Consider the following 18709-nt stretch of genomic DNA (forward strand, 5'->3'; position numbering starts at 1 on the left):
ATAACAAACATCTTTATTTATAGTCTGGCGCCAAAATTAATATATCAGATGGTTCATGTCCGGAACGTATTGTCACGGTGTCTGGTACAACCAGTGCAATCTATTCGGCATTTACCTTAATTACCAAGAAATTTGAAGAGGTAAGTATAATGGAATAAATGCAATAAATGAAATTTAAAAATTACCTATCCTTTTAGTGGTGCTCGCAATTTAACAATGATGTTAATAAAGGTGGTAAAACACAAATACCAATTCGTTTGATTGTGCCTGCCAGTCAATGTGGATCGTTAATTGGTATGTTTATCGTTTAAATTCTTCAATTGATAGAATTGCATTATTAAATATGAAATTCCTTCGCGAACATTCTCTTTAGGCAAAAGTGGTTCAAAAATTAAGGAAATACGCCAGACAACAGGCTGCTCCATTCAGGTAGCCAGTGAAATGTTGCCGAATTCTACTGAACGTGCCGTTACCCTAAGTGGCACAGCCGAACAAATTACCCAATGCATCTATCAGATTTGTCTTGTTATGTTAGAGGTATGTCTGCGTGTGTGTTTAAATAAAGTTTTTTACCATGTAGCTAACTACAACGACAACATATACATATATTTATATTTCTTGTTATAATTACAGTCACCTCCGAGAGGTGCCACCATCCCCTACAGGCCAAAACCACAAGTGTCCGGACCCGTCATCTTGGCTAATGGACAAGCTTTTACCATACAGGGCAATTACGCTGTACCCGCACAAGAGGTAATTTAGCATGTATTTCCTACCATCCTTCTTAACCTGTTTTCCAGTCTGTCAGTCAGAAAATAGTAAAATCTTTTTGCCATCATCCACTACCAACCTACCAACCAAACCACCACTACCACTACGTTTGCTTTATTTTGTACATGATGCCGTCAACATTCCTTTTTTCGACACCTTTTCAAAGTTATTTCTCTCGCTCTCTCTTTTTCTCCTCCTCCTCCCTTTCTCAGTTAACGTTTGTGTTTCGTATAACGACATTTTAATTTCTATAATTCCGCCTCCCACTCCTCCCCCTAAAACTTTTCCATGAATGTTATACATATTCTTCCGTCCCACTTTCTTTCACCGCTACCTTATTAATGCCACAACTCCTTTATTTATCGTCCCTCCGTGGAAGGTTTCGTTGCTTATATGTGATGGAAACAATTATTATTCTATTCCTAGTTGCTTTACCCCTCTATTTCTCTTGAACCCATTTTTTCTTCCCTCGAAAACCAGCGTTAAGTTGTCTACCTTCTCGCACAGATCCATTTTATGAGTTTTATCAACTGTCACAAAGCGTTCTTTAATGTTGTTATATGCATATTTAAAACAAATATATACTTATGTATATAAAATGTATAATCGTGACAAACTGGTTCATGGTAAATATGAATAGCTCCCACTAAAGCTCTCTAGTAAAGTTTGGGCTTTGTTATGTTCCAACGTTACAACACTTTTAAAAAATATTGAAGAAATCTTAGAACTTATAAAAAAACATAAGCAGTTGTTGCAACTGGGAATTTTATCGTAATTGTTGGTTAGGGAGAATTTATTTTGTTGTTGTAACACAAAAGTCAAAGAAATATATATTTATGAAAATACATTTAAACATAATTCTATAGATACAGTTCATTGACGTAGATTTGATTTTAGATGTCCAAATATCTCTATATTCAGATATAATCTATGTATACTTTACGTACCCCAAAATTTGGTCTAATGTAATCTGTCAATGTATTGATTTCACATATTGAGAATTTGTCATAATATTGACAAATCTCCTTAAGTTTCCAATAACTGAAACTATATTAAATAGTCTTGTTTGAATATTCCACAATGGCTGGTTTTGTTTTTGAATATTTCGACGTTCTAGCTTTCTTCCAAATTTCTTGTCGTTCTACAAGAACTCTTTGTGACTGTTTGATAAATCCATTTGACACAAACAAGCATTCTTAAAAACAAAAACTATTTGGTCCCCCAATCGAAGACAGCGTAGAAATCAATAGTTTCAAGTTTAGCTTTCCTTTGTAGCGACTTTTTGTTGTTTCTTTAGTAAAACTACCAGTTCACCGTCACCAAATCCGATCCTGTTTTAATAACCAATTATTGTTTATATATGATATCCAAACTCTAGAACCCTTTCTCTCGTCAAATGAACTATTATTCTCTTCGCTCCACATGTTTTGTTATCGTTGATGTACTGATTTTATTTTTGAGTTTATTTATTTTATTTTCTCTGCACTTTTTCTCTTAGGTTAAGTTTTACAAGAGTATAAGAAAAACAATATGTATTTTATGATATTAATGGGTAATAATACGATGACATGTCAAGGTCTATTCTCTAAAACAACGGCATAGAATTCTGAGTTCCCTGATCTGCTGTGAGAGCATAAGGCTTGACTCACGTCAATAATATGATTATAAACACACTGTCTTAAGGCTCCACTACTACTATCATCACTACAATTCAACTACTACTACTGACAGCTTCATATGTTGTGGGCTTTGATAAAATAAAAATGGCCAACATTTTAAACGCTAGGATGCGAGGGCTCGTGTGCAGTTGCTAAACGTAGGTTTATTACAAGTTTTACACTTAAACTTATTACGTTTGTATTTTAAAGAAACCAATGAAACAAATAAAAACCAAATTCTCTCCAACATATAGTAAATTTAAAATAATAATTTCTGTGACACCACCTCCACAACCACCATCCATCCGCCACCACTTCCAAACTTTCAAGTTCAGTATAATTAATAAAAAATCAGAGATATAATGAATCCTATGTGAAAACATACTTTATACCCCTCATCGTTTTCGTATGTAAGTCCCCTTCTCTCTTTCTCTATTTCGTTTAAGCAATTAAACTAAAATATCAGACAATACAAACTTACCATTAATAATTTTAAAAGTATGGTAAATTGTGTTTCAACAGATTTTGGTTTTGTTAATTTCGTACTTACCAATACAACTACCAAGAACACCGTCACCACCAATACCACTATTACTCGTTCATACAACATAGATTTGGAAAAAACAGCAACAACAATCAGAAATAAACAAAATCATAATTAAATGTTTATTCAAAATTAGATTAATATATCACAAAGTTGTTGATATAGAGGAAAGGTTGGTTGGTGTTAACTGAAAAATGCACGAAGGGCAGAATTTTCAAAAAATGTAATGGATTTTCTGTCGTTGGTACAATTTTGCTAAGCCCTTTGCTCTATGTCACATCAATTAACCACTGTATCAATATCAATGGAAGTTTATTATTTTTAGTTTTAAAAACATGAATTTCTTCTTGTGTATTTTGTTCGATAATTTTTGTGAACTCAGATTAGTGCTTCCCACATAGCATAATAAAAAAATCATCTCCTTTAATATGCAAATTCCAAAAAAATAAATAAAATAAACTAAGCAAAATAATAGTTTTGTCAACGTTAATTTTGTGTACATTATTCTAAAATCAAAACGTCTCAGTTCAAATCCCTCTGCCCGAGCCCTCACATCTCTCTATATTTTTACTTTATACCAAATATTATATATATATGAATCGCTCTATCTATTTTCTTGTACCCCTCGCTAATATCAAGTATAATTAAAATTTAACCGAAAATCCAAAACTCATATCGTTTAATCTATATTTTTTCATTACAAATAAAAAAAGCATACACAATCATTTCAGAATCATTGCTCTTAAGTGATATATAACTATATGTTTTGAAAGCAAACAAATACCGCCCATAAATGTGAAATTAGTATTTACACACGGCACTTGTAGTATGTGTCACATTGTGGTGTATCACCTTCGAATCATTATTTGAGTTAATTATATTTTCTTGACCTTTTAAAAGCGACTATCCACCATCGTTCGTCGATATCATTTCACATGTCCATTGTTGTAATATGCCCTTTGGGTTTTGCATTTGGTAAACCAAATGGAAAATTAATTATAACTCCTGACATAGTTTCATTTATTAAACAACACAATTTTCCCCAAGCTGTTCAATATTCTCCCATCATTTGTAACCTGTTAGGTAGGAAATAACTATGAACTAAGGGGAAGCACTTGTAATAGCCACCTTTGCACTATATAATAATCTCATAATTGATTCATGTGCAAATATTTTACATAAAATAATTACATTTTGAAAGCTATAAAATTGAACTATTTCTTTAAATTTGAATATAATAAATAGTAACAGAAAATGACAGAAATAGTATATATCTTAATTTATCTTAAAATATATATTTTCAATTTATAGGATTGTTACGATGTTTCAGTAAAAATTGACATAAATACGCAAATTTTGCATCTAGTCGAATCTATATATGCCCACACTTTCCAGAGAAAATGTGAATATAAACTGGCAATTCCAGAGATTTGTCTACGTCAATTGAAAATAAGTAAAAAGACGTTTATACCCTCTACAATGAGAAATACATAAACTATAGAAAATTTTCAACATTATTGTAACCTCAACTCAAATCAGTGTTTTTAAGTGTCGATAACAAAGGTAAATTTTATGAAACGATTAACAAAAATTGACAATGTTTTGCAAAGAAGTCTCTCAACCATTACAACTGGAAATTTTGAATAAGGTCTTTCGAAACCAAAATGGTTTATAAAATCATAATTAAAGTAAATCCGGTGGCAAAGAGGTTAATGCCGAATGTATGTAGTATATTTGTATCGACATTTCTTTTTATCGTCCTTTAAAATTAAATTAATATTTTAGGGCAATTTTATTGTTTCTGTCATTTCTTGTAAACAATTTTAAACCAAAACGAAAAAGAAACTATTGATACTTTTCATTATAAATGCTTGCACGTATTAATCAATTTGTGGTCTCATATGGCTAAAATATAAATACTCTCACAAACATTACTGTGTTTTTCCTTCATTGTTATTGATTTGCTCGATTTTGTTATTTGAGCTTTTTAATTTTTTTCTATATATATATTCAAAGCAAAACTTTTATTTACATACATTTTTTATTTTTCTTCTACTTTTATTTTTTGTCCAACTTCAATTGAAAACTCTATTTACATATTACAAATAAAAACAACAACAATGAACAACAAATCCAATACATTGTTACTACGCCTCAACATCAATAATATAACCAATGGACAACGATTTGAACTAAAACATAACAACAAACGCCAATAAAACAAACAACAACGTATATTTGAAACACACTCACAACATAAACGAAATTCTAAAATTTCCAAATTGAAAACTATTTACTCGACTGCCTTTTGAACCACTGAAAAAAAAAACGATGACGACAAACTGAACTCAACAACACAAACATTTCCACCTACTGAAACTGCTAATACAACTCCAATCAAATCAAAACAACCTACCACCCTATTACTCTGTCTCTCTATCTCTATCTACTACACAAATTTTAATTGCAAATTCAAAATCAATCTATAAATATATGTACAACTATACACCTCTTTAGACCTGTCCAGTATTTCCACTTGCTTTGGCTACCGGTGGTCTACATGCTGGTATATCGGGTTTAACGGATCCTTTATTAAAGGGCGCACATTTGCAAGGAGCGGTACCAGCACACCATCACCTACAGCAATTGCCCGATGTGAGTTTTGGTTGAAGAAATTGTTTGAACGCATTGAATTGCATTTATTTAATATCCACCATCCACCCCCTCTGTCTTGCTCTCTATTCTTCCACTCTACGTTACAACAACAATATAGAATCCCCTTTACCCCAATAATTGCCAATATACCTCTTATGTCCAGTCTTGCGCCCTTGCATCGACCTGAACACTATTTGTGTGGTCACTCCACCACCCCTCCGCCCAAACCCCTTTTGTACATGCATTGTTTCACTGTAATTCCTCCTTAAAGTTGTAATGAAAAAAGTTTGAATGTTTATGTTGCCCCCATTCTCACCCGATATACCCACCTCACCCCTCCGTAAAACATTGCTGATGTGGTATTAAAATTGTATACAAAATGTAGTTTGGTTTTAGTATTGTTTACCTTTACCTTTCCCCTGCCCTGCATTTCTACATTAAATGTTTGTGTGTTCTGGGGTTGGCATGTAAGCGACACCAAATGATCGCTCCTTTGGTCCATCATGCCATGAGGAGTTTACAGATGTTGTTTTTGTATTACTTCTTTGTTTTCTTTCTTCTTTTTTTTGTAATAAATTAAAGTCTAAGGAAATACTAAAACGCACAACAGAAGTTGACCATTCACATTGGTCATAACTTAAGTGTTGTTCGAAAACTTTGTACTAACAACAGGAGCAGAAAACATACTGTTATTTTGTCTTCAAATATATAAACATTGTTAGGAGGGCGGTTATGTTGTACAATTTCTTTTGCTAAATGTTTGATTTAAATGGAAAAATAAAAAAGTTTTTTTTTTGTAATTTTTGCAGATCCAGGTGTAGAATATTTTGCAACAAAATATGTACATGTTATTTGCAATTCAAAAGTATAAATGTAATGTGGTTAAAATAAATTCACTGAAATGGGCTTAATTTCATAAAAATCGATACTGATGAAGACTTTTTGTATAGAGCAAGCGTGGCACGTTAGGAACTAAATTGAATACATTTGCCACTATTTCAAATGTGTAGACTAAATCTAATGTGTAATCATTTCATTGATCTGCAAGTTTTGAAAAAAATGTTAGTAGATAAAATGCAAAAGTTCTTTCTAAGCTTTTCGATTTGTTAAATTTCCTTAGACTTACATAAACGAAACAACAAAATCTGTAATACAATTCCAATGGCATTTTGTTTTGCTCCCCCACTAATGATTACATAATTGATTTTCTATTGCATGTTTGATTTTGTTTTGTAGTTATAATGAATACATATAGAAATATCTGTACCCTTAGCTCCTCTCCACCAGTTCGATAATTTCAATATAGAGTGCTGTAGGTTATTGGTGTAAAAACGTAATCCCCTTTAAAATGGCCCTTGAATATCTATCCCTTGTCTGCTCGATCTTCTCTATCTTTTCCATTTCTCTCTTGTTAACTATCTCCCCTAGAATGTTGTGTCGAAATTTAGCTGGAAGTTGCTTCTCAAAATGTATCTAACTACTAGTACCTGTACGACCCATTAATTATGATGAACCTTGTATATATCTATATGTATTTGTGTAAATTTATTAATGTTATAATAGTATGTTTTCAAATATCTTCGGTTAATGTGTATATGGTATAACCTACTACTTTGTTGTCCACCTTTTAATCCAAAAACAACTAAAAATATACGTGAAAATGACTTCAGCTGTCAACGCAATCCACAGCACACAACACAAACAATTCAAATAAGAAACACTCACACAAATTTTAATTTTCGTTATATCAAGTTGTTAACGTTTTGTTTTAAAAGTTTGGTTATATTTTGTTAATTTTCTTTTCATGATTTCTATAACGATAAATAGTTCTTAAATATGGAGGTAAACGAGAAAATTAAATTATTTCAATATTGAAGATGGACAAAACATTTTTTTACATATGCTAAAAGTGGAAGAGTTGGAATACAGTAATCAATGCTTTTTTAAATTCAAATCAAATATATACAATAAATGGACTTAAGTAGCATTATTATTTTTGAATTATCTAATTTATTATTCGCAAATGTAATGATACTATTTTGGCACGTATGTCCTTTTTTCTGTACAATATAAACAGGGGAATTTTACTACTACCCATCCAAATATTTCTCACATATCTAACATTTGAATACCAAATACACTTCCGATTCACTGATTGAAGAGAAACATTTTTTATACCTGCGTTCTTAAACATAGGAACATTCGATGAATTTTTAAAAAACAATGAAATGTTTAATTATCGGTTTTTGATATATTAATAAAAGTGCTAAATATTTTCTCCAAGAAATTAATCGACATTTGTGGACTTGATTTTATAGAGTAATTTAGAATTGGTCAATGGAATATTTCTTCTCCTTAAATTCTTAGTTTTCTGAATTGTACATAAAATTCTTCGTCCTGATATATGACAATCCAACTAATTTGTACTTAATAATTAACTAAAGTGTATATGCTTATGATGTCTCTAAACAGTTCTCAAAACTGAGCATACATTAAAAATTCCAAGCCAAAAAATAAGCGAACTAGAAAATAATATACTATGAAACATTACGAATATCTCAAACCCCATTTAAAAATTTTACAAACATGATGAAATTTGATAAATAGTTTACCTCATATTTCTGAACACCATGCTTTCATTACAAAAAAAAAAAAAAAAAAAAACAAATAAATAAATAAAAAGTAAAGAGTATTAAATTGTATATGTTGTATAAAAATCCTATTTAAATTTGCATTATATATTTATCTCTTTTTCAATCCATTATCACTGTTTATTGTTGTCATTTCTGTGTTCAGTTATGGTTTTGTTGATTTGAAATCATTTATAAAATTTATTGATTTCCTCTATGACTTTTTACATAAACTAATCATTACATTTATCCCACCTGTATCTTCCTTTCCTATTTTTCTCTTCACCAATAGGTGGCTAAGAATCCGTTGGCCAGCTTGGCAGCTTTGGGTTTGGCTGGTATGGCACCAGCCAATACTGGTGGTCTTAATCCAACAGGTGAGTAGAAATGGAATGACCCAATAAATGCTAGAATGTCTACAACATTTGTATGTGTAATTTTTCTCCAAATGCAGCTTTGGCTGCCTTGGCTGGTTCTCAATTGCGTACAGCAAATACAAATCGTGCTCAACAGCAGCAACACGAGATGACCGTTTCAAATGATTTGATTGGATGCATTATCGGCAAGGGTGGTACTAAAATTGCCGAAATTCGTCAAATTTCCGGTGCAATGATACGCATTTCGAATTGTGAAGAACGTGAGGGCGGCAATACTGATCGTACCATCACCATAAGTGGCAATCCAGATTCTGTGGCTCTGGCACAATACTTAATTAATATGAGGTAAGTGAGAAATTTTAATATGTTTATCTATGTCATTTTGTTTTGCACTATGTTAATAATTGGAGAACTGAACATCATCAACGTGGCAATAAGCTGCAAGAATCGAGACAAACTAAAGTCTATTCTTTATAATAGTCTTTTATAGGATAACTCGTACTCTTATGAAATATCTGTAATTTCCTATTTTATTAATTGGCTCACAATGATATACAAAATATCTCCTGGAACAACAGACTTTTGAGCTGTCTAACCGCCAGGCTGAGAATAACGTGATTAAAATCGTTTCGGAAGAAAAATAAAATCCGTATATACTGTATAAGGTTAGGCTATTGAAAAAAAAAACAAATGTCTTCCAAACGAGGTTTCGTTGGACATTAAAAATGAAGTAAGGTATTGCCAGTTTATGATGTTCACTTTTTAATGTAAATCAAACGCAGCTAGATTTTTGTTATCTGTATGCGTGTTTTTTAATAATAACAATATTCAATACAATCTGTTATGTGAGTTTACTTTGTTAACCAATCTTGTACATATTTTTGTTAATTTCTTTATGTGCGTACCTAACTAATTCGTTTTTTTATGAATGTGTTTGTAGTAGTGTGAAATTTTGTCGAATTGATTTGAATCCAAATGAGAGTAAAACAAATGGTAACAACATTTGTTGTCTATTTTAAATCTGAGATCTGAGATAATACCGATGATCTTTATTATCAGAAGTAAATTTGGTCACATAAGGAGAGGAGGATCTTTGTTTTTAAAGTCTTACGTAGCAGATTCTGAAATGTATTTTATTGTAGAAGTAAGCGTTCAATATAAGAAGTATATTTTTATATGCCACTATGAAAGCACAGCTCCTGTGTACATTTTCTTAAACTACTACTACTATAATATTTGTATTTTTTATTATTATTCACCTTTGACGAATCACTTAAAATTCATGTTTACCACCTCTTTTGACCAACAATATATCCACCCAAAAACCATACGTTAATAGACACGCTCGCAATGTGGTGTTCTATACAATTCCATCCAAATCTTCCCCCTTAACCCCTGTTCACCATGATGCCCCCCGATCATTGTTTTTTTATTTATTACCAAACAATATATGAATATAAAATTTTCAGAGATTTTCAGATCCCCGAACACCCATATATTCAAATGGGTTAACTTATAATACTTGTTGATATATACATAATTGTTATAAACAAACTGTAACAACTGTATTATTTATGATATGGATATGGATATATGAAAATAATTGATTACTTCTATTGGTTAGTTTTTAAGTCTTATTTTATAGCAAACTATTTGATTATTTGTTGTAATCTCAGTATGGAAGGAAGAACATGAAGGAGAAAAGGGATTATGAAAACACAGAAAAAGAAAAGCACTGGCCAACACTATATTTGTCTGGTAATTGGAGATGAATGACGACGTTAATCCCTATCAATTCCCAAAAATCAATTCTTTAGAATTTAACCACCCTCGGTATGACCCGAATATACAAAAAGTGTCCATTTTCATTTGACTGCATCATGAAAAATAAAACGAAGTTAAATTTGTGTATTTTTGTTTTGAAATTGTGATTTTTTTGGTATAAATTTCTTATATTTTTATGTGAACTTTACAGAAAATAAAAATCAGTTGAAAGCTGACAATTAATTTATCGCGTTAGATTTTTCTTATATATTAGATTTTTATTTTATTTTTATGTGAACATAAAATACAGAAAATGAAATTGCAGTAAAAAATTCTATCGCGTTAGATTTTTTTTATATATTAGTTTAATGTTAAATGTATCATTAATGAGTAGTTTACGGGGAGGAAACTATACATTATTTTAACATTTTGATTGAAGAAAATTTACATGAATACAGCGCATATTCCACATAAGAAGTATTTTTTTACAAGAAAACGTATTAGAATTCCAGAATTAAGATAAGGGAAACCTAAAGTTAATATTCTGGCCATTTTTTAATTCATTTAAATAAACGAGTCAAGTAATTATTATTTTGTTTTAATATACCAGTGTCTATTAGACAAATATATATCTTCAAATATTTTTAAATCACTACTGAGAAGGGAATGGACATTTTTCTTAAAGTTTTACATTTTGTATAGTCGCGAAATATACTAGTAAATTTAAGGTTGGGATTTCTAACCACGCATATACACAATTTTTTTCTTTGATTCTTTAAATATAAGTTGACAATTAAAAATGTTGTCTTCTGTAAATGAGAAAAGATGTAGATTCCAAATATTAAAATTACAGTCCAATTATGTAGTATCAATAACAATTAATGTTAGGAAAAATATAAATGCCTAAACTTTTTATTTGTATTCGAAGATTGCGGTAACTGCTCTCCGCCGTTTATTAGATTCATGTTAGAAATATGAAATCTATTTAACTTCGTTTTTATTCAATATGCATTCAAATGCTTCTTTGGCCAAACTCTACTATATTCCCCATTGTAAAGAGAACGCTTTCCAATATATCAACTTTTTTGAAATATTCAAAAACCAATCCCCCTATAATATCCACCAAAATCCATCCCTCCTTAACCATTTGAAACAATGAAAATGAAAAAAAAAATTAAACCTCAACTCAATTCCGCAAAATCATTTGTCAGTGATAGTGAAAAAGAATTAACCATCACTACAAGTAAACCTAATCATCACCATAAACAGCAACAACAACAATATCCTATTTTTCCTTTTCTCTTTCTCTCTCTCTTTATCCCTTTTATAGCGTCGAATTGCAGATGGCCAATCTCCAAGAGGCAAATAATACTGCTGCCATAGCAAATGGTACAACAGCAACGGCTAACGGAGGACAGACAAATAGTAACAGCCAAACAAATAATAGTAATGGCAACAGCACCACAGCCACCACCAACACCACAACCACTACAACCAACAACAGCAACACTTTTAATACAACAAACACAAACAGTTCAGCAGCATTAGTAGCTACTTTAAGTAACAATACAACAAACAATAATAATAACAACACAAATACAACCACAACAACAGCAACCAATGACACAACAACAACAAGTGTTTTGAATTCCGCCAATCCATTGGCAGCCGCTGCCAGCTCATTGGCAACAGCTATACCCTTGGCCCAGTTATTGGCCAAACCGGGAGCCCTTAATGCCCTCACAAGCCTAACCGCTTTAGGCAGTCTGTCCGATTTGTTGGGCGGTCTGGCCACTTTGGGTGGTCCACCGGTTCAGACTACTGGTGTGAATCGTACCAAAAGTTTTGCTTCGTCGCGTTTCCGCAATCATAATGTCGATGGTAGCGCCGAACCTGAAAAGGCTCGCAACAAATTCAATCCCTATTGAAACGATTGAAATGCTTAGGCAACTTCAAAACAAGACGAATGAGTATTAACAATAAAATTGACAAAAATGGGGTTTCTTTTTTTACAAAAAAGCTAAATTCAACCAAAATTTTTCCCAATAAGCTTTAGATTTTTACAAAATTAAAAAGGACTTTACCAAACGTAAACGATAATTAGTTGGCAGATCGATGTTTATCGATTGTCGAATGATAAATTGGCAAATATTTATTGTAATCATATATATTTTATTAAAAAAAAATAACAAATTAAAAAGTAAAGTCTTGCCTGCGACTTTCGATAATGACAACGTTTGGCAAACAAGAAGAAAAAATACGTAGATTATACAATTTTACACAAAACATTGACATTTTCCACTTTATACACTGAAACCCAAACCGATCTACACTCTGTTCCCATTTTCATTCACTGTGTCTCTCACTCTCATTATATTTCCTTTACAAATCATGTAATCAGTTACAAGTAAGAGCATGTTTTCACATGATTATTAACTCTGAATTAAATTCAGGTCTTTTTCTACAAAAGTGTACGACCCGACAAGCTATTGTACTTATTGAGACTATTATCAAGCGCATCTTTGGCAGTATGTAAATATTCAATTCCAATTTCTTTTTATATATTTATAATTATTCTTCTTTTCTAAGTTTATCGAAATTCCATTCCAAAAACATAACGCTTGAAAACAACTAACAAATTGGGTAGTCCCAATTCGGATCGTCAAATGTCATTATTGGGATATATGTGAAAATAATTCTTACTTGAAACTGGATGTACATTATATCTTAGTGCTCTAACACTTCCCATTTATGCGTTTCATTTCTATTCTCTTTTTCTTCTAATCTACTAATAATATTATTCTTAACCATAAGTCTAAAGTACACCAAATGTTTTTTAGTAAAATAGTTGTATGACAAAAAATAAAACACATACAGTTTTTAGATAAATGAATAGTCTAAGAAGGGAAATTTAATAGATGAGCTTTAAAGTAATGGAATGACGACATTCTGGTGTCATCTACCTACAATGTTTTTAATCAACAAACGAAATTTCCTTGCACTTAAACTATTCATTTTGTTAAGCTTTAAACTACTCTCTTATACAGTTTTAGTAGTTATTAAGAAAGTAAAAATAAACCGATGTTATCGGTATTTTGAATAAATAAAAAAGAAAATATGTTATAACAACATATATACAATACAAATACTACATAAGAAGTATATTTATTATATAAAACGTACTCATTTGGAAAATTTTTATTTTTTAAATAATACAAGAACACTACTGAAATTAGTCAATACGGAGATTTTTGTTAATTAATATATATATCTATACATTACTGTAGTAAATGATTGAAGATAAGCTATTTCTTTTAATTATCCATGCAACAAAATATCTAAATTTAACCCAGTGATTTTTGATTTGATAGTAAAAAACATGTTTTTAATTACTTGTATTCCGATGAAAACAATTAACCAACGCAGTTGTCTATTTCCTAGAATGATAGAAATTCAAAATTTGATGTTCAAATTAAAAAAATCCATGTCGAAGTTCTTAGCCAATCTTTGTTCTATTTTTATGTTCCAATGTCATTGAAGAAAGATGTACGAGATATAAAAATTTACAAAAAGGCTTTACAGGCACATTGGCAATGTTTCTACTCTATTTTCCTTTTACCCTTGAATTAGTAATTCAGTAGAAAATCAGAATAAATTAATTTATCATCAGCATTTGGACAACTTAAACTCGTCCAGTTTTCTTAGAATCACAACAAGGAACTGTTTAGAATGTTTTGCAGTATTTTTTAAATACATTTTTTTCATATGAAAACTATAAAAATCTCCACGTGTATTTGATATTGAATTAATGTTGGGTATCACTGTAAACCTGTAAACACTAGTAGTTATTCAAAAAATATAACTACAGAGCCTGAATGTTATTATGCAATACTATATCAAAATGATACCCTTATAATGCGCTCTTTCGCATTTTGGCACACAACATACACATTTGAACAAAACAACAACAAAAACACACGCGTATGTTAAATATGCAATATTTTACTATAATCACTCATTATATTTCCTAATGTGATATTGTGTAAATGCCAATATAAAAATCATTTTTAAAAAATGATATTTTTATTGCTATGATAACATAAAGGTTTAATCAACATATAAAACTGATTTGGACCATTGATGATAATATCTAGATTTTTTGTATAATTATTAAGCACTAAAAAAGGTTTACAGTTTTCAAAGTAAATCGAGACAAACTAAATGAGAAGCAATCAATATGTGTTAAAAAAAACTAAATAAATATACACACATATATAACAAATGTAATTGCCAAAATGGAAAAAAAAATAATTAAACAAAGTAATGGAATATAGGAACAAAACAAACATGTAGAAGAGACCATGGCTTCATTTTATACGTCATTATATAACCCTATATACATATTACATATATCTGCATAACATAAAATCTAGCATTTGCTAAACAACACTACTCCATTCAGCATATAAATAATAACAAACTAAACATTATCCATATTCATACAAATCTTAAGATAATATCAAGTCATTGAGCCATACTCCTTCTCTTCATTCATCACATTCATTCAAAAAAATAAAAATAAAAAAAATCATATATAGTGCACTTGCATAAATACTGGCAAATGTTATTCTCTTTGGAATAAGTAGGCCCATGTTTAGAATTTCCCATAATAGTACGCATCCACTCTCTCTCTATTACACACACATATACATACACACACCCATTTAGAATATACTTACATAATTGTACGAGAATGTTTTTGTAGTTTAGATTTAAGTAAATAACAACCAATATTTTAATGAATGCAAAGCAAACATCTTAAAAAAAACGTAAAAATAAAATAAATTCCAGTTATATAAAAACAAGAACAAAATAAAAACAAATTGAATAAGGACCAATTCGCTCATAATAACAATACTAATAATAAACAAATGAAACAAATAATTTTTACTATTTGAAATAAAATAAGAATTTACTATAATTAAATTTATACATACGTTTAAGCACACTATCAATAAGTAAGAAAATAAAACGATATGACACTTTGAAAAGTTCGGAAGGTGTATATTTGTCTATGCATTGATTTTACGGTAACTTCTAACAGAGGTATAATCATTTGGATATCTTTAATAGTAACAGCAAACTTTAATGTACAAAAAAATACTATGTTTTTAAGATCACTTTGTGGTGACAAATTCAATTTTGTTTTATGTTTAAAATTTGAAAATGCATAAATCAATAAAAAAAAACTTTTTTGTATTGATGTTGCAGTATTACAATTTATAATACAATTTGAAACATACAGTATCCATTTAAACTGAATAGATAAAGAACGTTACATTGAAAATTTTTCTTTACAAAGTGTCATATTTTTTCAACTGTTGATCAGTGTTTAAATCTTACTGATTACATTATAAAACTTTATTTTAATTTTTTTTTTCAAAAACGGCAACTAAAACTTTTTGACGCAAAAGCAACATGACTCAAAGTCTTTTTAAGCTTTCTCATAACTAAGTTTATATTTATTTATCAAATTTATTTTCTTGTTATATATTTTTATAAAATTTAAAATCTCATAATTTGTTAATAATATATTTCCATTGGCAAATACTTTTCATGAAAATTATATTTTTATGTTCAAATATAAAAGTATTTTAGTAATTACTGGTAACATTTTAAAATAAAATGACAAAATGAATATACATATAATATCGTCACCATAAATGTAAAATTTTGAAACGGATATGATTTTTGGTATGCAACATTCTAAAATAGATAATTTTTTCAATGTGTTTTTCGTGTTTCATTAAATTGGACTATAAGGATTTTTAAATATGGCAGTTTCATATTTTTACTTTATGATGCCGATATATAAATGATTTTTAGATAGTAGTTTATACATTTACAATATAATAAAAGAAGTAAAAAATAAAAAAATTAATAAAAAGTTCTAAAGCCTTAGAAATACTAGCGTTTAAGAATATATAAATAAATAAGAAGAAAATACATTAAACCATTGTAATCATTTAAAATACACAACATTATTACACATACACAAAAAACATATACAACAACTAAGTAATTATGTATTTTAGAATGTCATTTGAAAAATAAATAAACAACAAAAAACAACCTATCTAAAATTATTTGTACATTTGTGATTTTTTATGTATATATCACAGAATCTTCATTTTATCTATATATTTATAAAGTAAGTTTTTAATCACAATTGAAAAAAGACAATGATAAATTCCTAGTTATCCTTGTGTTCCCTCCAATATCCTCAAAACCAATCCTTGTGAACATTGGAATCTGTACACATTGTCCTTACTTTCATGCTAAAAGAAAGGTTAGTGTTGTACTTTTTCGCTAGAAGTTTAGTACATATCTTCATATTCAAATCTAAAAAGACAACATATAGAAATAGAGGGTAAGTTGTAGATAAATTGATTTATAATTCATTATCAGGATTGTTAATCCACTATTAATTCATAGATGGCGTCTCTGGTACTAAATGTATTACATTGGATATTGCAAATTGTTCAGCATAACATGAAATAAATAAGAGATATGGTATAACAATGACACAAACTTTGGAATTTTATAATCGTCACTATAGAAGAAAAGGATTTTATAACGACTAGAATAACGAATTTCATAATTTATGTTAGTATTGTACGTGGGGTTTTTCAATGTCCATTATTGTCAAATACGAATAAATGCCGTTGTTTAGAAGGAATATTTAAAGTTATCATAATAATAGAAAGAGATAAAGTAAAAATAAATGTTATTTTCGGACAATATGTACCCATTTCCATTTACATTTTTGGATGACTTTGTGTGATTAGATGATGCTTTGAAATAATATAAACCTTAAAAATTATTCATTAAATACGTGAATTAATTTGTTCATAACGATTCAGTTGGAGGACAATTAGAACTAAGAAAGACCACATTTATCATTTTAGCAAAATCAAAAATGCTGCAAGAGATCCGTCGCGTGAGTGACAGAAAATCTTTCGCAAATAAAGGGTATGCCAAATTTTGAAATTTTGAAAGTGCAATAATAATGCTTGATATCTCTTATTCGTGTAAAGAATATTAATATTATGACGTCGAAAGTCATGTATATTTGAAGTCATGTGAGTGACCGCTCTTTTGTGGCTTTTATCTCAGAAGTTAAAAACCGGAGGCTCCCAAATTTTGTTATCACTGATAGTACTCCTAAAGATCTACAAAAAAGTATCAAGGAAGAATTGTAAAATATGTAACTGTTTTTGATTTATTTAACATTTAAAGTTTGATTTTGACTCTGAAAGTCGTGTAAGTGACTGCGGAAGTGCCCATATGTAACAAAGGACAATATTGTCCTATGATTATTTGTTTTCGATTTTTTTTAAACTATAGCCTTCAATTCATTTCTCTTTTACTCTGAAAGTCGTGTAAGTGACTGCGGAAGTGCCCATATGTAACAAAGGACAATATTGTCCTATGATTATTTGTTTTCGATTTTTTTTTTAAACTATAGCCTTCAATTCATTTCTCTTTTATTACTATCGATATGGAATCTTGACACAGCCAAAAGGATGTGCTAAACATTTTAACCATGTTTGTAGTTTTTGTCTTTAGTATATAACTTGATAACTTAAGTCATTTCCGCTGTACCTTTAATTATTTGCAAATATCAAATTTGACGCGTTTTGAGGCTTTAGAATAACAAATTATACTTATAATAATGAAACCCCGATTTCCGCAATAAATGATTTTAAATATTTCTAGATATATACTATTGCGACAAACTGTTATTAATAATTTCACCTAATATTTCTTATTTACGTTCGACAAAACTTTATTTGTGCTTGAAATATATACATATAAAGTAATAAAAAAATTATCTTAACAATATTTACACACATTTTCAACATATTTACAGGATATCAATGGAGACAGCTGGACTGCCAATACCCGGTTATCACTACATTGCCCCAAATGCAATTGTCAAGACTCCCATTCACTAAGCCAACCTGTCTCTAAAACATCGGCTGTCCATAAGACCACTTACAAACACAAACAAAGAACAATATATGCAGCAGCCAACAACAACAACAACAACAACAAAAACATATATTTAAAACCAACCCCCATTTACTTGATGAGCATGTGAACGAAAACCAATTTGAAACCAGAGTGTGGAACCCCAAAAGCAATATTAATTTAAATTTTAAAATAATTTAAAAAAATAAAAAGAAAACAACATGGTATAAGGCACGATGTTAGGCAAGTTTATAATCTAATACACACAAAATAAAT

General features: G+C 29.8%; 1 protein-coding gene across 5 annotated transcripts in view; it reads left to right on the top strand.

Moving 5' to 3' along the window:
• LOC133324949 (poly(rC)-binding protein 3) overlaps window positions 1–18444 on the top strand; it is a 189586-nt gene extending 171142 nt beyond the window's left edge. Inside the window, exons 4-11 of one of the 5 annotated variants that reach the window (XM_061533776.1) lie at window positions 24–140; window positions 198–294; window positions 374–537; window positions 634–753; window positions 5491–5628; window positions 8551–8635; window positions 8713–8980; window positions 18333–18444. In XM_061533776.1, coding sequence (XP_061389760.1) covers window positions 24–140; window positions 198–294; window positions 374–537; window positions 634–753; window positions 5491–5628; window positions 8551–8635; window positions 8713–8980; window positions 18333–18417 — 1074 coding nt within the window. In that variant the 3' untranslated portion in view covers window positions 18418–18444. Of the gene's footprint in view, window positions 1–23; window positions 141–197; window positions 295–373; window positions 538–633; window positions 754–5490; window positions 5629–8550; window positions 8636–8712; window positions 8981–11729; window positions 12475–18332 lie in introns of those variants that run through there. The other 4 variants (XM_061533772.1, XM_061533773.1, XM_061533775.1 and 1 more) reach the window with 4 other exon arrangements.
• Window positions 18445–18709: the final 265 nt, after the last annotated feature.

The sequence above is a fragment of the Musca vetustissima genome, unplaced genomic scaffold (assembly GCF_032173495.1).
Source record: "Musca vetustissima isolate MV318-11 ecotype Yass unplaced genomic scaffold, APGP_CSIRO_Mvet_v1 utg13192, whole genome shotgun sequence".
In the NCBI taxonomy this organism is placed as follows: Eukaryota; Metazoa; Arthropoda; class Insecta; order Diptera; family Muscidae; genus Musca; species Musca vetustissima.